This window comes from Bos mutus, chromosome 19 (assembly GCF_027580195.1).
Source record: "Bos mutus isolate GX-2022 chromosome 19, NWIPB_WYAK_1.1, whole genome shotgun sequence".
NCBI classification, from domain to species: domain Eukaryota; kingdom Metazoa; phylum Chordata; class Mammalia; order Artiodactyla; family Bovidae; genus Bos; species Bos mutus.
The window spans coordinates 54,498,110-54,519,813 of NC_091635.1; the positions used below are offsets into that span (position 1 = coordinate 54,498,110).

The 21,704-nt window shown below is 46.1% G+C and overlaps 1 protein-coding gene and 1 pseudogene across 2 annotated transcripts in view; one reads left to right on the forward strand and one right to left on the reverse strand.

Annotated features, from left to right (window-relative positions):
* The window catches only part of C19H17orf67 (chromosome 19 C17orf67 homolog), a 29,399-nt gene that overhangs the window by 3,833 nt on the left and 3,862 nt on the right, over window positions 1-21,704 (forward strand). For both annotated transcript variants that reach the window (XM_005905704.3, XM_070388898.1), the window contains exon 3: window positions 20,668-20,805. In XM_005905704.3, the coding sequence (XP_005905766.1) occupies window positions 20,668-20,784 (117 nt within the window). In that variant the 3' untranslated portion in view covers window positions 20,785-20,805. The remainder of the gene's footprint in view (window positions 1-20,667; window positions 20,806-21,704) is intronic.
* Window positions 761-20,627, reverse strand: LOC102277630 (sorting nexin-7-like; annotated as a pseudogene).

Genomic DNA, 21,704 nt, shown 5'->3' on the forward strand with positions numbered 1-21,704 from the left:
TGTGTGGTACAGTCCTGTGTGTCCCTCAGCAAAACACTGACCTGTGTCTAGAATCCTTAGCCACTCAGTCAAAGTTAGAGAAGTGCTTGTTGTGACCTATAAATATGCAACAAAGCAGTTAGTACTTAGTTTATACCTGTAGTTCTCACACAGGGGTGATTTTGTTCCCCTACCTCGGGGACATCTGCTGATATCTGGAGACTTCTTGGGTTGTCACAGCTGCTGGGGGGAGGGTTTACTATTGGCATCTAACGGGTTAAGTTCAAGACCGCTGCTAAATATCCTACAGTGCCCAGAGAAGCTCCCACAACAAAACTCATCTGGCCCCAACTGTAATAGGGCCGGAGGTGAAGAAGCCTGTCTGCAGTGCTGAACAACCTCTTCCTCTTTCACTGTGTGTGTCTCTCACACTGTCGCTCACAATCACCTCCACCCACGTATGGTCCTGGCTGAACCAACACAGTTTCCGGAATCACATTTTTTTTTCCTTAGGAGCGTGTTTCTTCACCTTGACTATGTGCTGTAATCAAATGGGGAAGTTAAAAATATGCCACCTGGGACCCCTTAGGGATGGGTGGCCCGAGGTGTGACATCGGGGAGCGGGTAGAGGCCCCCAGATGGCATCAGTGTGCAGCTGAAGCCCAGAACCACCAGCCCGGGCCTTCTCCGGGGAGGCCTGCCACGGGTAACAGTGGGGAGCACGTTTAGAAAGCAGTTGAGTGTTGAACTGAGTGGTCTGGAGAATAGGTGGCTTAGCTGTTTATATGCAGGTGAGAGAGAGAGCGTGTGAGAGGGGTGAGTGGTCGAGCAGAGAGCCCTCCATGCTGACCAAGACAGGCTCCGAATTACACTCTACATCCGCTGTGCCCTGCCGAACACCGGGCCTGAGGCCGTAGACTAGACGTTCTTTCTTTTGAGAAGCATGTGTCTGTGGTACGGATAAGGATGAACCAGAGCCTTCCATCCTGACTCCAGTTATCTAACGAGGTTACCTGGCACACGGGGTCTGAGGAGAGGGCCTCGAGCTCTAACCTGAAAGAGGAGGGAGGCTGGGCAGGCTTCCTGGAAGAGGCACCACTGAGCTGAGGCTCGAAGGATGTGGAGTTTGCAGACAGCGTGTGGGTGGGCGAGCTGGGACGAGAGCGCCCCGCAGTGTGATTCCAGGCTGTATTCTGTACAGACTCATTCTGGATTATGGCCTTTCGACTCGGGGTGAGTCCTTTCCCTTTCCTGGAATAGCCGTTGTCTCTGTAAAATGCAGAGTTTGGCCCAGAGTCTGGCTAAAATGTTCATCCCAGGCTTTCTAATCTAGAATCTGGAGACAGTGCCAGGGCGACCGTGTTCTTGGTGCCAGTCAGCAACTGACAGGAAGAGCCCACAGCCAGACCCGGACTTGGCAAAGGACCAGAGGGGCTTGTCTGGAGCTCCTGGAGGGGCTTGTGTGGGGGTCTCCCCCACACGCCAGCCCCCCTCCAGCTGGCCCTGCTGCCAGGGGCCCGCCTCCTGCACTTGCTGCCTGACTTGGTCCCCCCTGTGTCTCGTTGCTGACTTTTCCTTTCAAGGGATTTACTGAGGGCAAGATGAGCAATACCAACCACCTGTTGTGTAAAAAGGGGCAACTCAGCCCTTTTTAAAAATTATAGTATTTTTTAGTTGAAGTGTAGTTGATTTACGATGTTAATTTGTGCTGTACAGCAAAGTGAGTCAGTTATATATACACACATACATACATACATACATACATATATTCTTTCTGTATTGCTTTCCATTACTGTTTATCACAGGATATTGACTATAGTTCCTGTGCTATACGGTTAGTTGCCTTATTGTTTCGATTCACCGCTTTCAGCTGAGCGACTGGTGGACGTCACCGCCGTCTTAACCCGTGTCGCTGTCGAGTGTGAGCCCTGGGTGCAGTGACCTCTGTTTGTCAGCAGGTCACCAGGAGGCCATGAGATGCCCCTCTGACCGCATTAACCGCACCTCGTGGCTCTTTACCTTTTGCCGAGACCACTTTCTACCCTCCTCCTTTCTTTGTGCAAACCATTTACCTACATGTTCCTGTGTTAGGAATGGACACACTGTTCTGTGTGTTCAGGGCGGCAGATATTGTGTGTATGTGAGAGAGTTTGTGTATGACTGTGTGTGTATAGGATATATATGTACTTGAGGGTGTGTATATATGAAGATATGTGTGTGTATGACTATACGTGTGTGTGTGTGTGAGCGTTTGTGTATGACTGTGTGTATAGGATATAAATGTATGTGAGATTGTGTATATATGAAGGTGTGTGCATGTGCATGACTATACATGTGTGTGAGGGTATGTGTATGACTGTGTGTATAGGATATATCTGAGGGTGTGTATGTATGAAGGTATGTCTGTGTACAACTATACGTGTGTGTGTCAGGGTTTTTGTATGACTGTGTGTATAGGATATAAATGTATGTGAGGGTGTGTATGTATGAAGGTGTGTGCGTGTGTACAACTATACGTGTGTGTGAGGGTTTGTGTATGACTGTGTGTATAGGATATATATATATAAATGTATGTGAGGGTGTGTATGTATGAAGGTGTGTGCATGTGTATGACTATACATGTGTGTGAGGGTATGTGTATGACTGTGTGTATAGGATATATGTGAGGGTGTGTATGTATGAAGGTGTGTGCGTGTGTACAACTATACATGTATGTAAGGGTTTGTGTATGACTGTGTGTGTAAAGGATATAAATGTATGTGAGGGTATGTATGTGTGAAGGTATGTGTGTGTGTATAACTAGACGTGTGTGTGTGTGAGGGTTTGTGTATGACTGTATGTGTATGAGGAAGTGTAGATATGTGAGTGTGTGTGTGCATGAGGGTGTGTGTGTGTGTGTTTTGGAAAAGGCATCACAGGATAATGTTTTTCAGACAGCCTGGATTCCAGTTTCCTCTGTTTTGACCTTGAGTGTCTAGGATACACGGGATGATAGGTGATGGGCACGGAAGGTCCTCTCAGGGCCAGGTTGGGAGGCGCTGGCTGTCCCAGCGGAGTGGACTTTCATTCGGTACTGGGTGGGAGCCACAAGGGGTTTGAAGCGGGGGGGTTAAGCTGGCATGGAGGAGCCACTTAGAGGCTCAGGACACAGCCTCTTGAACTCTGGCCTTCAGGTCCCATTATCCACGGGACGTAGGATATTACGTTTCTGGACATGTTATGTAACCTGGAGATGGACAGGTGGGCTGGGACAGATGAGCAGCATGGGTCTGTCCTTGGGAGCTGAGCCTGGAGACTCACGTGCTCAAAATTACCGAGAGATGGCCGGAGGGTTATTTCATTTTGCTTCTCCCATCTGACGGACGGTGCACAAGAAAACCCTTTCAGAGAGAAGAGAGGCCACTGATGAGAGGAAACGGATGGTGCTTTGGGGAGGGATCAAGAATTCAAAACGAAAGCAAATAGGCAGATTTGTAGTCGTCTCTCCTCAGGAGCGTCTATGAAGCAATGTTTATATTCTTGACACTTGGCTTAAATATTGGCAGGTGTTGGCTTCTGTGGGATGATAGGTGTTTTGGAAGCAGGTTCAGACAAGCTTTGCCCACACATCCCGGGGGCTGGACTGCTTTGACAGCCTGTATCCTGCAGACTCACGGCAACAGCCGCTCTGTCCTGACTGTGTGGTGGGAAGGACAGAATAACGCCTTTGAAAAGATCACTGGTGCGCCCTCCTTTGTGGGGAGGCCTGGCTTCCGCCTCAGAGGAGTGGGAACACCTTGCTGGCACCCTTGACGGAAGAAGGTGAGGACCGAGGGAAAGAGCAAGAGACCGGCTCTGGGGAAGGAAGCCGGAAGTGTTCTGAGTGTCTGGAGGCAGCCAGGGAGGAAGGGGTGGAAGCCCCAGAGGCGGGGATGGGGAGAGGGGTCGGGGTGGGATGGCTGGGGAGGTCAGAGAGGCCCACCTCTAACAGAGCTCCAGTGGCGGGAAATAGCCAACACATTCATTTTATGGCAGGGCCTTGGCGTTGAGTTTGAACTCGTTTTCTGCTCTGTGACCACCCTGTGTGGCCCTCACCCAGTAAGAAAAGTCTGCTCTACGTAGCAACCTCGAGTTAGTGTTTCTCTGGGGGAGTGACGGAGGGCAGTTGTGTGCTGCGTGGGCTGAAGGTGGCTGACGAAAGGGGAAGGGACGCACTCGGATCTGGAAGCTGGAGTGATGGGGGAAACGCGACCCCTAGATCTTCAGAGAAGCGGGGGAATTGGGTTCTAGATGTCGCAGGAAGGCAACAGGCCCTCTTGGAGGGCTAGGATTCACGTGAGGACAACCCTTCTGGGGACATCTGGGTGTTCGTTGAGTTCACTTACTCTGCTCTAGGATTTAGGACTGAAGGTTATGAAGACATCATGCTAGAAGTCTCCAGATGCTCGGGTAGGAGGAACAGCCTGAGAAGCAGAGGGAGACAGGGCTGTGTGGAAAGAAGGGCTGGGCTTGGGGTGCAAGGGGAGAAGCTGGAGAAAGATAGTCCTGAGCTTTTCCTGGAGTGTGTCAGCAGTTGCGACTGCACTTCTGCTGATGGTCAGGGTTTGGGGGCTGAACTCTCAGAACTCCAAAAGTGGGCCCCGGCCCAGCTGGTGGGCTTCACTTGGGAGCCCACCAGGCACGCAGAGCCTCAGGCTCCTCCCCACACGTGAGCGAGGACCTGAGCCGCAGGCTAAGTGCGAGAAGTGCTGTCCTGGAGGGGCGGTCCTTAGCTTCTACTCCCAGCGTCCTGGGGACTGGGAGCAAGCCTGCGCTTGTTTTGTTTCAACACAGGGATCCCTCTTGCTTCCCTCTGGGCTCTCTGCTTGAGTGGATTCCTCTTTTCCAGGATGCCTGGTCCCTGGCTTCTCTCTCTGCTCTGTGGTCTCTGCTGCTCAGCCACAGTTTCCTTTGCTGGGTTCTTAGCGCTCGACAATCCTTTAAACATTGGAGCATTCCAGGGCTCTGCTCTCTGCCTCTTATAGTCCCCTAGTTGAAACATCACCTCTGTGCCGATGGCTGCACACTCCTAAGTCCAGCCTGGGCTCTCTCCACGAGCTCCCTCATACAACTGTCTGCTGGGCTGTTTGCACGGAAACATCTGGCCAGCAGCTCAGACCTAACCCTCCCTGCCCTTGCCTTCCCCTTGGGGTAAGGGAGGTGGCCACCCCCTCCTAGTTGTGTGAGCCTGAAATCCAGCATCTGACCACTTCTCACCCTCTCCTGCCACCACCCGAGTCCTTAGAGTGGCCCGAGCCACATCCTTTCTGGACCCCTCGGCTTCTGTTCTCACCAGAGCAGCTAGAGTCAGTTCTTAAAAACGTAAGCCAGACCCCATTTTTCCTCTGCTTAAACCCTTCCAGTGACTTCCTGCCTTGCTCCCAAAACTTTGCCGTGGTCCGACAGTGGCCTGCGAGGCCCTAGAAGTCTGCCCACTCCCTCTGTTCCCTCCTTGACCTCCGCCTGTGACGCATCCCTCTCCCTGCCCCACCCCTGTGGGCACGCTGGCCTCCTCCCTGTGCCTTCAACGTGTCAGGCTTGTCTGCCCCTTCACTGCTGTGGGTCAGGCTATGGGGCAAGCAGGGTTGCCTTTATTTCGTGACTTCTTTACTATCTTTTATTTCTACAAGAAGTAAAACTTCTTGTTCTAGTTCACTTTAAATTGAAGCGTAGGATATGTATTATGCTATGGTCTGAGGGTTTGTGTCCTCCCCTCCCCTCCATTCATATACTGAAATCTGAACTCCCAAGTGACGGTATCCGGGGATGGGGCCTTTCGGCAGTACTCAGGTCATAAGGGCTCTGCTCTCATGGATTGTAAATGGGATTAGTGTCCGTATGAAAGAGGCCCCAGGAAATCTCCCCAGACACGTCTGCCATGTGAGGATGCGAGGAGATGTCTGTGGCCGGCCAGGCAGCCCACATCCGCCCCTGCTTCCACCCTGATCTGTGATCTCCCACCTCCTGGGCTGGAAGAAGTCAGTTTCTGTGGTTGGTGAGCTGCCCAGTCTGTGGTATTTCAGGTTATAGAGCCTGAATGGACTAAGACATGTTACAACTTATTTATTTTATTTAACTCTTCCTGGAACAATGGGCATTGTAGCTATTTCTGATCATGATATCCTTGTACACATGTATGTTTTGCCAAGTTCAATGATAAGAAATGAAACTTCTGAGTCAGAGGGTTTATGTACTTGCAATTGAAATGGGTACTGCCAAATTGCCTTACCAACTCCCATCAGTAATGTAGATAAAAATACCTAGTTCCTTGTATTCTTGGCAACACTTGTTCTTACCAGACTTTGCATGCACAACATTCAAAATGGGAATAAATAAGATTTTAAAAGGAAGCTCAACTGCATGCTTTTTTATCTGTTTCTCTTAATATTATACACAGTTCTTCATATTATTAAAACTCTTTATAACCATAATGATAGTAAATTACCCTCTTTTGTTCAATCATTTCCACTATCTTTTTAAATCTAATTTTTCATTTTAAACTTTTTATTAAAACTGAGTCTTTGCAATATATTTAAAATGACATATTCCACAGACAAATATTTAAGAGAAAACTTCTTTATGTATAATTATTGGCATACAAATTTAAGAACATATTTAAAACTAAGCTAAATATTTATATGTATATATAAATATAGCCAAGTTGGAAGTGGAAGTGAAAGTTACTCAGTCATGTCTGACTCTTTGTGATCCCATGGAATTTTCCAGGCCAGAATACTTCCCAAGAATTTTCCAGGCCAGATCTTCCCAACCCAGGGGTTGAACCTGGCTCTCCCACATTGCAGGCAGATTCTTTACCAGCTGAACCACACAGGAAGCCCAACAATACTGGAGTGGGTAGCCTATCCCTTCTCCAGGGGATCTTCCTGAACCAGCAATCGAACTGGGGTCTCCTGCATTGCGGGCTAATTCTTTACCAACTGAGCTATCAGGGAAGCCCATCCAAATTGGATATATATCCAAATTCATATCAATGATCTGGAACACCTGAGTTTTAAGTTGTTGGTTTTCCAGGTAGTGTGAAACACCTTTCATCCACTTTAGAAAGGACCCAGGCCATCTAGAAAGAATAACTTTGTTTAACAGACACTGTTTCCCAAAGATCACATAGAAGTCTTCAATGCAATTACAATTTATCTTCAGAAGCTTCTTCCAAGTGGAGATCTGTCCGTTGATGTAAGGAAGGAGTCCCATGTAGCAAGGCGCTAAATAACGGAAACACGCCATCAGGAGATCAGATCAGAGAACCCTTTCACTGTTCATCCTAGAGAATGTTCTCCTCAGCCATGTTTGTAAATGCTGACTTGATATCATTTTGCATTGTTTTGTTTCCATCTTTCCCCATCTGCTTTCAGGGTTTTATTAGTGTACTCCACTTCCAGTTTTCCAGTCTCTTCTGTAAACAGTATCTGCCTTTCTGGAGGTCAAAGCTGCAACTGTGGAATCCAGTTCTGCCTGTCTTTGGTCTCTTCTTTTCCTGACACCCATTAACATTTCAGTGTAAAGCACACACTCACATACGACAGGAAGCAGGGCCTCTGAGAGGCCGGACATCTGTTTTCAGAGGCCTTACAGCGTTTGTCAGTGCAGCCGGCAGCACCTTGCAGAGTATCAGCCAGATCTCCTCTGATGCTGACCGCAGAATATGGATTGGGTCATATTCTTTCATCAAAATATTCCCTTTCTTTCTTGCAAATTCTCTGAGATGTCTTAATCTATCAAATTTATTTTCTGGCTGAATAGTTCAACAAAGTTATTCATTTCCTTGGATTCCTCGGGGCGACTTTTAACTCCTCTCATTGATAATGCGGCTGCTCTGTCTGCCCCATCCTGCTGAGTAATCTACGCCCTTGCTTCTTGCGAGAAGAGAGTTGCCAAGCTTGTGCAATAGGAAAAACTTAAACGTCCTCATTAAATGTTAGAGTCGGATGATCAGCAACTTGGTTCAAAAATTTGTGCAATGCCTTCCTGCGTGTCTCAGCGATGTCACCATTAAAGCATTCCACCATTCCTTTCACTATAAACATTTCTGACAATGGTGGAATAATCAAAGTGGGTTGTTCTTCAAGTTTTTCTTTTAATCAAAGAAAACCTTGATAATGTCTCCTAACTTCGAATTCACTGGAGTCAAATTCCCCATGAGATGTCTTAGTAGTAATACTGTAAGTAATAAAAGTTTCAATTGTACTAACATGGCTTTCAGGTTCATCAACTATAACGAAAAGAAGGAGTGTGCCTTAAATTTAATTTTTATTTTATATTGGAATATAGTCTATTTACAATATTGTATTAGTTTCAGGTATACAGCAAAGCGGTTCAGTTATACATATATCCATTCATTTTCAGTTTATTTTCTCACATAGGTTATTATAGAATATTGACTAGCATTCTTTGTGCTATACAGTAGGTCCTTGTTGATTATCTATTTTATATATAGTAGCTGCTGCTGCTGCTGCTAAGTCACGTCAGTCGTGTCCGACTCTGTGCGACCCCATAGACAGCAGCCCACCAGGCTCTGCCGTCCCTGGGATTCTCCAGGCAAGAACACTGGAGTGGGCTGCCATTTCCTTCTCCAGTGCATGAAAGTAAAAAGTGAAAGTGAAGTCGCTCAGTCGTGTCCGACTCTTCGCGACCCCATGGACTGCAGCCCACCAGGCTCCTCCGTCCATGGGGTTTCCCAGGCAAGAGTACTGGAGTGGGGTGCCATTGCCTTCTCCGGCAAGGATATGCTGATCCCAAACTCCTAATCTATCCCTCCTTGACCTTTCCCCTTTGGTAACCATAAGTGTGCTTTCAAAGTCTGTGAATCGGTTTCTGTTTTGTAAATAAGTCCACTTGTATTATCTTTTTAGATTCGACATGTAAGTCCTATCATATGATATATGCCTCTGTCTGACTTAGTTCACTTAGAATGACAGTCTCTAGGCCCATCCGTGTTGCTGCAAATGGCATTGTTTCACTCGATTTTATGGCTGAGTGATACTGCATCGTACACATGAACTACCTCTTCTTTATCCCTTCGTCTGTCCAACATTTAGGTTGCTTCCATGTCTTGGTTATGATAAATGAACGTCAGGGTGCATGTATCTTTTCTAATTATGGTTTTCTCCAGACATATGCTCAGGAGTGGGATTGCTGGATCATATGGTGGTAGCTCTATTTTAGTTTTTCAAGGAACCTCTATATTGTTCTCCACACTGGGTACACCAGTTTACATGGCCACCTACAGTGTAGGAGGGCTCCTTTTTCCACTATTTTTTCTATTATAAACAACAGTCTAAAAGTTTGCTCTTATGGTATTTTTAACATTTTGAATAAGTTGCTAAGGACATATTGCCAGAAAATAAATTACTGGGTCCAAGTATACAAATATTTTTAAAGCTTTTAGTATATATTTCCACACTGCTTTCTAGAAGTTTTATTTATTTATTTCCTGCCACAACTCGAGAAAAACCGCTAGATTCCCCCGTCATCACGAGATGAGGCCCTTCTTTTCCTGCAGGGCCTAGAGAGCAATCCCTCTCAAAACTCCATAGGAGGCTTGACTCCCTTTAGGCTACTCAAAGGGCTCCAAGAGATACCCGTCACAACTTGAGGAGAGCAGAGCTCTTTGCTTCAACCCGAGACGAGGCCTGACTCCCCAGGTGAACCTTGAATGCAACCCCGAGATCCCTGTTGCCACTGGAGAGGAACACAGAGTTTCTGGACACAAGTCTAGATGAGGCCTATTTTCCCTGCAGTGACTTTCGAGGAATCCCGAGGTGCCCGTCACAACTCGAAATGAGACCTGACTTCCCCGAGGCAATACGAGCGGGACCCTGAGGTCCACGTCGCAACTCGAGAGGAACTCCAAACTTCCCGCCAAGCCTCTAAAAGTTTTAAAGGATAATTCATGCTCTTGTCCTCCAAGAGTGTTCCAGTGGAGGTTTTAAGGTAAAGATATGAGGGGAGCATGATTATGGTATCTTAAATTGTAGATCAGTTGGCCGTTTCTGGGGCAGGAGGAGTGGATGCGGTCAGGTAGGATGAGGGATCAAAACTGGCTTGCTGGCGTCTGTGTGGACACGTGGGTGCTATTCAATGGCATTGGTAACAGGAGGAGGAAAGGTTATCTGGAATGCAGATGTGTTTGAAGTTCTTCTCTGACAGCACCTGCCTTTGTACTTGTTTCTTCTCCTCTTGCCTACCTGGTTAACTCTACTTATTTGCAGAGATTGACCTGAAATGACGCCTTTTTAAAGAGGATTTCCTGGTGTCCCCATCCTCCCACCATGAATTACAGCATCCCTCTGGCCTAGCACTCACAGCATAAACTTGCTATTTCTGACTTAGAAAAACAAAAAACAACCAACCTCTCTCTCTCACTAGACTGCTCTAAACTGCTTGAGCAGATGGACTGTTTGTTTCACTTCTGGGCCCCCAGCACCAAGCAGAGTTTGACATTTACTAAATGCTCATGATACTTATTTCCTTTCCTCTCTCTGCTTCTCTCCAGGGGAGAAGTGTTGTGGGACATAACTCTACCATAGAACCTGGAGGTTATTTCAAAGACGTCTTCCCCATGGCCTTGCTTAAATTCATTAAATTTCTCTTAGTCATTCCAAATTTTAGGGAAGAAATTACTGCCAACTGCTGGGGTGAACCATGGAAATTCTCTAAAAAGATGACATCTGAGCTAAAATTATGTCCTTTTTGATTGTATTCGTAAGCACTTGTGTGCCCTGGGAATATGCTTTCCATTTTGGCCTGTGTTCCTTTAAGGAATGTTCTTGTTGGGCAAGTATAAATCATATTAGCTTTATTGTAAATAGTCTTTATAAAATATGCTTTCATATTTGGCGCCTTGACAAATGTATGTAGTGACTCCATTACCCTTTCGTGCCCTGTGATCTCAAAAACCAGTTCAGAGGCAAATTGTGCGCATAAATGATTTGCCTTCTTTTAGGACTGAGCCTTCTGGTGGCCCTGAGCAGTTAAGTTCTGAGCCACCCTACTGCCTGTCTGATTACCTTGCTTTTACTAATGAGCAAAATACTTCATCCAAATGTCAGTGGATCTTTAATTCCATGCAAATGTCACAGGAAGAAGTTTGCCTTCTTGGAAAAAGATCCCACCTTGATAGATTAACTGTCTAGTTTATGATTCTCAGCTAAGCTCAGGTTCCAGTGGGTTTTTAATTTCATTATCACACCTCTCCTGTGCCATTATAAAGGACCTCTTCCAATTTCTGCTCTAATTACTGAGAAATTATTTACTTAAACCATTATAGTTGGCATTGGACATGGAAAACAGATATTGGTTTTTGTTTGCTTTTCTTCCCCATGAAGAAAGAAATTAAAAAAAAAAATGAAAACTTATTTTCCATCTACCCTTCTTTCTTGATCCAGGAACATTTGAGATTATCATTAATGCTGGGCCATTTCTAACCTAGCCAACACAATTGTTGAATTTGTGGTTTTCAGCAGATTTGCAGTTTGGCTTTTCATCTTTGACTAATGATTGCTTTTAGGCCTTTGTGGCGTATTCATTTCCCTAACATTTTAAATAAATAGTGAAATGTCATGGAAACCAGAGCTTGTTTCTTTCTCCCTCTATGTGTGCGTCTGTATTGTTTTTCTTCAACAATGATTTCAGCCTCTATTTAGGAGTGTGAAATATATATATATATTTCATTCTTGGATGTTCTTTATGTACATTTGGCCTGGGCCATTATAATGGGCAGATTGACACAGATACCCAGGAACCTCCCAGGGAAGAGTTAGTGAGATTATGGAGAAAGAACAGTCATTTCAGTTACTCATTCACTTGTTTGTACATTTCTTCTGTGTGTTTTACTGAGGCCCTACTATGTGTCAAGAAGTAAGTCATATACTAGGTATGTCTTGGTCACTCATCAAAGAGCCAGATAGGTGTTTGGCTGAAAGGAACAAGGATTAAATGAGTAAGGATGCCAATGAGCATGTAATTATAAGAGGTGCGTAAACGCTGTTTTTCAGTGGTGATATTCTTTCCTATCACCACCGATCTCATTGGAAAAGTCTTTTTGGAAACTATCAGGTTCATGGTTGCAAATGTAAGTTTCCCAAAGTTCTAATTTCCTCTTGAAAGCTCAAATTTCATCATCTAGTAACAAGCACCGGCAGTTGTTTTCCTGGAAGTGACAAGCTCAGTGCGTTAGTTTTTGGACAGATGCCTGCCAAACAGGCGCACGAAACGCCTAGTGCAACCCTTGACCCTGACATCCCCCAGGTGCTTCTTCTTGAGAAAATCGTTGCACTCTGTTGGGCAGCGGAAGTGCTACTTGTGTACTTGCTATTGGTCACTCTCTATGGCTTTACCAGGGCGTGTTTCAGTGAAACTGGCCTGTTAAGCCTGCTTTGTTTTTATTATTTATTTTAGCTGTGAGTGTGTGATGAAGGACAGTGTGACCCCTAGGCTAGCTGGGTGCCTTCACTCCTGCAGAGGTGTCAATTTTACGCACAGTGATGGGGCTTCCCAAGTGGCTCGGGGGTAAAGAATCCGCCTGCCAATGCAGGAGATGAGGGAGACGTGGGTTTGATCCCTGGGTCGGAAAGATCCCCTGGAGTAGGAAATGGCAACCCACTTCAGTATTCTTACTTGGAAAATTTCATAGACAGAGGGGCCTGGCAGGCTACAGTCCATGGGGTCACCAAGAGTTGGACATGACGGAGTGACTGAGCACACACGTACGTGCATAGTGAGAAGGCAAATGTCTTAATATTGTTTAAAAAGTAGTTTTGACATCATGGACCGGCGAGGGGAGCACAGATCATGCTTTGAAGACCACGGCTTTAGTCTTTTATTCAACAAACATTTATTGAAAGTTTCCTGTGGACCAGTTCCTGGGAGAGATGCTCCATCCACAACTTCAGGGCATGGTCAGGTCTTCCATATCAAATAGCAACCAAAATTAACTGAGGAGGGCTTAGTCAAGGACTGTTTACAAAGGTGTGGCAGGATGAAGGGGAACTGACAAGAAATGATAAAGGCTGCAGGGCTGAGGCTCCCGAGGCAGGAGGGTGGAAGGGAAGAGTGTGGTTCCCAGACCTGGAGGGGCAGACCTCTAGAAGCTGGGTCATCAGGGGAGCAATGCAGACCACCTGCCGGGAGTCCTCGGGGAGGTACCAGGGGAGTCCATATGGACTCCACCTCTCGCCTCCTGCCTCCAGTCCTCTGCTGGCACCTCCTCCTCCAAACCCAACTGGGAGCTGCAGGACAAAAGCATCCGTGTTGCAGTTCATCTAGGTCAGCCTCTTAGCGCCAAGGGCCAGGCGAAGGAAGGGAGAGAATGGGTTTATTTATTGATTTATGGTTGCACCACGCCACATGAGAGATCTTAGTTCTCTGATCACGGATGGAAACTGCACTCCCTGCATTGGAATCCAGAGCCTTAACCCCTGGACGGCTAGGGAAGTCTTGAGAATGGGTTTAGAAAGGAAAATGCAGATTACGAATTTGGCACAGAGCTTCATTTGTATCATTTTGTTTAATCCTGGAAACGCAGTGAAGTATGTGCTAGGGCAACCTCATATTGCAGACGGACAAATTGAGGCTGGACACGCGGTGGCTGAATGGTAAGGAGTCTGCCTGCTAATACAGGAGATGCGGGTTTGCTTCCTGGGTTGGGAAGATCCCCTGGAAAGGGAGATAGCAACTCACTCTAGTGTTCTTGCCTGGGAAATCCCATGGACAGAAGAACCTGGTGGGCTACAGTCCATGGGTTTGCAGAAGAGTCGGACATGACTTAGTGACTGATATGGAAAGCAGCAGCCGTGGTAAGGTCTTGATTGGAACTAGCCCCCGATCCAGACCCAGACCTGACCCTCTTAGCCCCTCCACCACATGCCTGGTAAACAGGCAGGCGAGAAGACAGCAATATGGGTTTCCTTCAGGGAGCTGTTACACGGAACAGCTGAGCAAGTAAAGCTATGTGCTGAAAAGTCCTTGTTCCTTATTTACAAGACTCCACGCTGCCTTCCTGTTCCTCCCAGTGACTATTCTTCTGGCCAAAGACTCCGCAGACAGGGCAAGACAGGGCAGGGCTGAGCCCCAAACTCACAAATGTGTCCAGCAAGCTGCTGGGGAGTCCTCGTTGGGTCCTACAAGAAGCCCTCCCAGAGACCAACCCCTCCCTGGCTGTCCCAGAGACTCCTCACCCAGGACACAGGGAACATCTTGATGAGTTAAATGAAAGCAATAACATAATCAAAACAGTTTCAAACTGCCTGAGTCCTGGGGGAAAGGAAACAATATTTCAGGAAAATTGGACACCTCATAATTCATTCCTTTGCACAGTCATTAAATTAAAAAAAAATATCTAAAATAGGATGTAGACTTCCTAGAGGATTTTCTTGAAACTTAAAAACTCAGAGCTCTAAACTGGACTGTCTGTTAAAGATTTATCAATGCCATTGGAGGGTTTTCATGATTTAGGATTTTTAGATCTGTACCTGCCAAAATGATCTTCTACAGATATTACACCTATGTGTATAAGGTGAAATGCCACTTCTCTGATTAATGGCCTGAAGCTTTGGGTTATCTACATGTGCTCATATGGACTGTTCCATGCATACTTTGCAGTGATTCCCATCCCATAATTTCAGCACCAAGCCTTATTTCAGGGCAATGTCAACAACATATATCCATCAAATTGAAAGTCAGTTCTCTCTCTTTCAAAAGGAAACATCAAGTTCATGTGCCAACACATGAGCCAGCATACACAGCACTTCCACTAAAAAGTCTGATGAGGCCCAATTAAATCCCTACTCTCAGGGAGTGGTCACTGCTAAGCTGAGTGACCAGAGCTGTGCTGGGGAAGTCTAGAGAGCTGCGATGCCACAGAGAATCTGAGAAGCTGCCTGGAGGAAGTAACATCTAAGCTGAGGGCTGAAAAATCAGATCGGGATGAGATAGAGAGCTGGACTCTAAAGAAAGCTGAGTGCTGAAGAATTGATGCTTTTGAACTGTGGTGTTGGAGAAGACTCTTGAGGGTCCCTTGGACTGCAAGGAGATCCAACCAGTCCATCCTAAAGGAGATCAGTCCTGAATATTCATTGGAAGGACTGATGCTGAAGCTGAAACTCCAATACTTTGGCCACCTGATGCGAAGAACTGACTCATTGGAGAAGACCCTGATGCTGGGAAAGATTGAAGGCAGGAGGAGAAGGGGACAGCAGAGGATGAGATGGTTGGATGGCATCACTGACGTGATGGACATGAGTTTGAATAAACTCTGGGAGTTGGTGATGGACAGGGAGGCCTGGCGTGCTGTAGTCTATGGGGTCACAGAGAGTCAGACACGACTGAACAACTGAACTGAACTAAGGAAAAAGAGAAGGCACAGGGTGTTTTGGGCAGATAGAATAGCCTAAAATCAGAGAGCAGAGCAAGCATAGCCCGTCCAGGGAAAGATGGAGCGCAAAGCTCATGTGGGATGATGGTGACGGAAGAGGCTCAGGAAGTGGGTGAGGCAGGATCGCCAGCAACCCTGCAAACCACCTTAAGGACTTTTCCTTAGCCCAGTGGAAGCCATTCAAGTATTTTAAGAGAGGAAGCAATTGCAGATAAATTTTTTAAAAAGTCGACTTTGCAACAGAATGAAGAGAGAGACAAAACCAAACCAAACCAACAGAAGGGATTTTTCACTCTCTTCTTTATAACTTAATTTTTACATAATCTCAAAACAGTAATATGTGTCACCTGTGATAAAAAACAATAACGCCATTTTCATTATTCATATTTTAAAAACATACCTTGGCAAAAGTACCCAAACAGATACTTCACCAAAGAACATGGATTGAAAGACGAGCATCTGAAAAGATGCTCGTATCATATGTCGTCAGGGAAATGCAAATTAAACAATGAGATACCACTGTATGCCTGCTGGAGTGGCCGAAACCCAGAACACTGACATGGTCAAATGCTGGCAAGGCTGCAGGACGACAGGGACTCGCATTCACTGCTGGTGGGAATGCAGAGCGGCACAGCCACTTTCAAAGGCAGTCCAGTGGTTTCCTTCACAACTAAGCATCCCCTTCAACATATGACCCAGGGATCATGCTTCTTGGTATTTATTCAAATGAGTTGAAAACTTATGTTCAATACAAAAAACATGTACATAGATGTTTGTCACAGCTTTATTCATAATTGTTAACACTGAAGCAACCAAGATGCCTTTCAGTAGGTAAATGGATAAATTGTGGTATATCTAGAAAATGAAATATCATTGAGCTCTAAAAAGAAATGGGCTTTAAACCATGAAAAAATATGGAGGAAACTTCAATGCATATTTCTAAGTAAAAATGCTAATCTGAAAGGGCTACACACAGTATGACTCCAATGATAAGATATTCTGGAAAAGATAAATGTTATTTAGTTGCTAACTTGTGTCCGACTCTTTGGGACCCCGTGAATGGTAGCACACCAGGCTTCCCTGTCCTTCACTATCTTCCAGAATTTGCTCAAACTCAAGTCCATTGAGTTGGTGATGACATCCTCTGTCATCCCCTTCTCCTTCTGCCTTCAGTCTTTCCCAGCAACAGGGTCTCCTCTAACGAGTCAACTCTTCCCATCAGGTGGCCAAAATATTGGAGCTTCAGCTTCAGTATCAGTCCTTCCAATGAATATTCAGGGTTGATTTCATTTCAGATTGACTGGTTTGAACTCTCAAGCATCTTCTCCAACACCACAGTTCAAAAGCATCAATTCTTTGGTGCTCAGCCTTCTTTATGGTCCAACTCTCACATCCATACATGACCACTGGAAAAACCATAGCTTTGACTAGATGGACCTTTGTCGGCAAAGTAGTGTCTCTGCTTTTGAATATGCTGTCTAGGTTTGTCATAGCTTTTCTTCCAAGGAGCAAGTGTCTTTTCATTTCATGGCTGCAGTCACCATCTGCAGTGATTTTGGAGCCCAAGAAAATAAAGTCTGTCACTGTTTCCATTTTTGCCCCATCTATTTGCCATGAAATGATGGGACTGGATACCATGATCTTACTTTTTTGAATGTTGAGTTTTAAGCCAATATTTTCACTTCCTCTTTCACCTTCATCAAAAGGCTCTTGAGTTCCTTTGTTTTCTGCCATTAAAGTGGTTGTTGTTGTTGTTCAGTCACTCAGTCATGTCCGACTCTTTGCAAACCCATGGACTGCAGCACACCAGGCTTCCTTGTCCTTCACTATCTTCTGGAGCTTGCCCAAACTCATGTTCATTGAGTAAGTGATGCCATCCAACCATCTCATCCTCTGTTGTCCCCTTCTCCTTCTGACTTCAATCTTTCCCAGCATCAGGGTCTTTTCCAATGAGTCAGCTCTTCACATCAGGTGGCCAAAGTATTGGAGCTTCAGCTTCAGCATCAGTCCTTTTAATGAATATTCAGGACTGATTTCCTTTAGGATTGATTGGTTTGATCTCCTTGCTGTCCAAGGGACTTTAAGAGTCTTCTCCAACACCACAGTTCCAAAGCATCAGGTCTTTGGCCCTCAGCTTTCTTTATGGTCCACCTCTTACATCCCTACATGACCACTGGAAAAATCATAGCTTTGACTATATAGCCCTTTGTTTGCAAAGTAATTCTCTGCTTTTGAATATTCTGTCTAGGTTGGTCATAGCATTTCTTTCAGGGAGCAAGCGTCTTTTAATTTCATGGCTGCAGTCACCATCTGCAGTGATTTTGAAGCCCAAGAGAATAAAGTTTGTCACTGTTTCTATTGTTTCCCCATTTATTTGCCATGAAGTGATTGGACCCAACCCCATGATCTTAAGTTTTTTGAATGTTGAATTTTAAGCCAACATTTTCACTCTCCTCTTTCACTTTCATCAAGAGGCTTTTTAGCTCCTCTTCACTTTCTGCCATAAGGGTGGTGTCACCTGCATATCTGAGGTTATTGATATTTATCCCAACAATCTTGATTCCAGCTTGTGCTTCTTCCAGCCCAGCATTTCTCATGATGTACTCTGCATAGAAGTTAAATAAGCAGGGTGACAATACACAGCCTTGGTGTACTCCTTTTCCTATTTGGAACCAGTCTGTTGTTCCATGTCCAGTTCTAACTGTTGCTTCCTGACCTGCATACAGGTTTCTCAAGAGGCAGGTCAGGTGGTCTGGTATTCCCATCTCTTTCAGAATTTTCCACAGTTTGTTATTTATGATCCACACAGTCAAAGGCTTTAGTGTAGTTAAAGAAGCAGAAGTAGATGTTTTTCCACTTCTAAGGTAAACCTGCTGCTGCTGCTGCTGCTAAGTCGCTTCAGTCGTGTCCGACTCTGTGCGACCCCATAGACGGCAGCCCACCAGGCTCCCCTGTCCCTGGGATTCTCCAGGCAAGAACACTGGACTAGGTTGCCATTTCCTTCTGCAATGCATGAAAGTGAAAAGTGAAACTGAAGTTGCTCAGTCATGTCTGACTCTTTGTGACCCCATGGACTGCAGCCCACCAGGCTCCTCCATCCATGGAATTTTCCAGGCAACAGTACTGGAGTGGGCTGCCATCGCCTTCCTTTGAGACAGTAAAAAGATCAATTGTTATCAGGGGTTAGAGGGGAGGGAGGGATGAACAGGTAGAACATGAAAGAATTATAGGGCAATGCAAGTATTCTGTTTGATAGTCTAATGACGGATATGTGTCATTATGCATGTGTCTAAATTCATAGAATGTACAGCACCAAGAGTGACCCCAGCATAAACTCTGGGTGATGATGCGGTGTTGATGTGGGTAGGTTCATCTCTTGTAACAGATGCACCACTCCAGGGCAAGATTTGATAATGGGAGAGGTTGTGCATCTGTGGAGTATATGGGAAATCACTGTATTTTTTGCTTCATTTTGCTGTGAAACTAAAACTTCTGAAACATGTCTATTGAAGAGAAAAAAGAAAGAAAAAACAAACAGGTGAAAAGCACAGTCCCCGCCCGCACCCCCCACCCCGCCAGACCCTCACTCTGGAGTTGAGTGGAGAGGAAGGAGGTAAGGCTCGAGGCAGGGAGAGCTCCCCAGACGCCGGGGCGGGGACCGCGCAGGAGGGCTGGGGACTGTGGCTGCGCAGAGGCGATGGCGGGGATCCGGGAGCACCCACTGGACTGGGGCTTGACTGGATGGTGGGGCTGGAGGGTCGGGCAGAGGAGGAGATCCCGGAGCACGATGAAGCTCTGCCTCCCTGGCCACGTGGGGCCATCGATGGAGACGCTGCTCACAGAGACAGGCAGCACCGAACAACCAGCTGCCCTCTGTTGTGGACACACCAACATGCAGAGCCAGTGACATTTCATAGAGATGAAACCGAGCAACCTGTGGTCTTCTGTGACTGGCTTTTTAAACTTAGCATAGTATTTTTGAGGTTCAGCCAGATTGCAGCATGCGTCATTCCTTTTAATGGCCATATAGTATTTCCATTGTCTGCGGATATGTTATATTTTATTTATCCATTCATCGGTTGATGGACATTTGGGTTGTTTCTACTTTTTGACTGTGATGAATAATGCTGCTGTGAAAATCTGTGTACACACTTTTGTGTGAACATATCCCTTCATTTTTCTCATTGCCTGCTTGTATACTAACTCTATGTTCAGCATTTTAAGAAATTGCCAGGCTGTTTTCACAAAATGCCCCTAGATCCCCAGGAACAGTTTTTTGGCTTTAAAACTTATTTTATTTGACAATAGCATATCAACTCCAACTTTCTTATAGTTATCCTTTACCTTTTGAAAAAGATGATTTTATCACAAATGTGGTGCCATAACTAGTATATTATTAAGTTATGCATGTTTTCAGCTTCATTAAAATGATGCCACACTATAAACATTGTCTTCTTGGAGTTGCTCTTTCCACTCATGCTATTTCTACGACTCATCTATGTTTCTGTATGTTATTATACTCACATTTTCACTGCTGCGTAATATTCTACTTTGTGATCCTACCATAATTTATTCATCCATCCTCCTATCAATGGATATTTGAAATGTTTCCACCTGTTTCCAGTATTTTGCTACTACAAATTTATTGCTACTGTAAACATTCTTATCTTCTCTTGTTCTCAAAGTGACCGGTGACATTCACAACTGGATACTTGTTAGAAATGCAAAATCTGGAGCTGTATCCCAGACTCATTGAATCAGAAACTCTGCGGGTGGGGCCCAGCAATCTATAGGTTTTTCAAATTTTATTTGTATTTATCTATTTTGGTTTTAGTTGCAGCGTGTGGGATATTTTTCAGTGGTAGCGTGTGCGATCTAGTTCCCTGACCAGGGGTGGAGACCCCTGCATTGGGAGCGTGCAGTCTTAGCCACTGGACCTCTAGGGAAATCCCAATCTGTAGGTTTTTAACAAGCCCTCTAGGGGGCTTCTTGATGCTTGATGAAGTTTGAGAATCACTGCTCTAGTCTATAAAAAAGAGTGGCATTTCAGGATTCTAGGCAACAGATTGTTTTCCAAAGTGGTTGTTCCATGTAACTCTCCGTCATCAGTGCCTCTGAGCCCCCGGGATACACACCCTCTCAGCACTTACGGTTGCTGGTACTTTTTCCTCCCTGGCTGTGCTGCTGTATCTCAGAAGCACAGCCGTACCCTGCACAGGGGCGGCTCGGCCGACACCATGGATAAAAGCTTCTCTCTGAAATGTGTGTTTGTTTTACAGGAGTACATGCACCATCTGCTCCTCCTGGAACACCGTGCCGAGGAGCAGTTCCTGGAGCACTGGCTGAACCCGCACTGCAAACCCCACTGCGACAGGAACCTGGTCCACCCCATCTAAGTGGCTCGGGACCAGCCTCTGGTATGTTCCTTCTCCCAGGCCTTCTGTTTCAGGGAGACAGCAGTGAGCAATGCAGGCAGGACTCTGGGGGCCTTTCAGAACCTGACACTACAGGAACCAGCAGGTCAGCTCGTTACGGGTTGGAGATTGGGAGGAGCGAGGCGTGAGAGGTGGGTGGGACCAGGTGGAGAGGATCTCTGGGGACATGCAGGGGGGCCTGAATCCTGCTGAGTCACCTGGAGATCCCAAACAGGGGAGGTACCAGACCTCGTTTGCCACCCAGAAAGATTCCCTCTGGAATACAAATCTGGAGAAGTGTGGCTTGTTGAGACTTGGGTCTTTCCAGGGGGGGTCGACATCCATGGGCTTGACAGGTGACATCACAAGGGTCACCACTGTCACCAGGATCAGAAACTTATTTTCTTGCTCGATCTTAGTTCCCTGACCAAGGATCACACCCAGGTCCCAGGAGTGAGAACACCGAGTCCTAACAATTAGACTCCTAGGACCAGCGCCTTCTTTACTGACTCCCCATCTTCCAGCCTGGGACCCTGCCCAGCCAGCCCAGTCTTCCCTCCTCCTTTGACTCTGCCCTTTCAGTGCCCCTGAGCTCGACGGGTCAGCCTTCTCAGCACGCCCGAGCCCTGCACCTCTGTTCCTGCGAGGGGCTGCTTGCTGGTTCCCTCACTGTCCATCGTGCTCATGTCCTCGCTCCCTTTCCAATTCTTGCCAGATAACACAGCAAAACCCCATCAGAGGTGAAGCCTGGTGAGTTTCATTTCTCCTCTGTCATGTGAGTGGAGTAAGCAGGACAGAGTATACAACTTGACACTTGATCAGCTGTGGTTAACAGACGTCTTGTTTCCCTGTTGTTCATTTTGTGCCACTGTGAGTGGGCACGTGAACATCCCCTTCAGAGG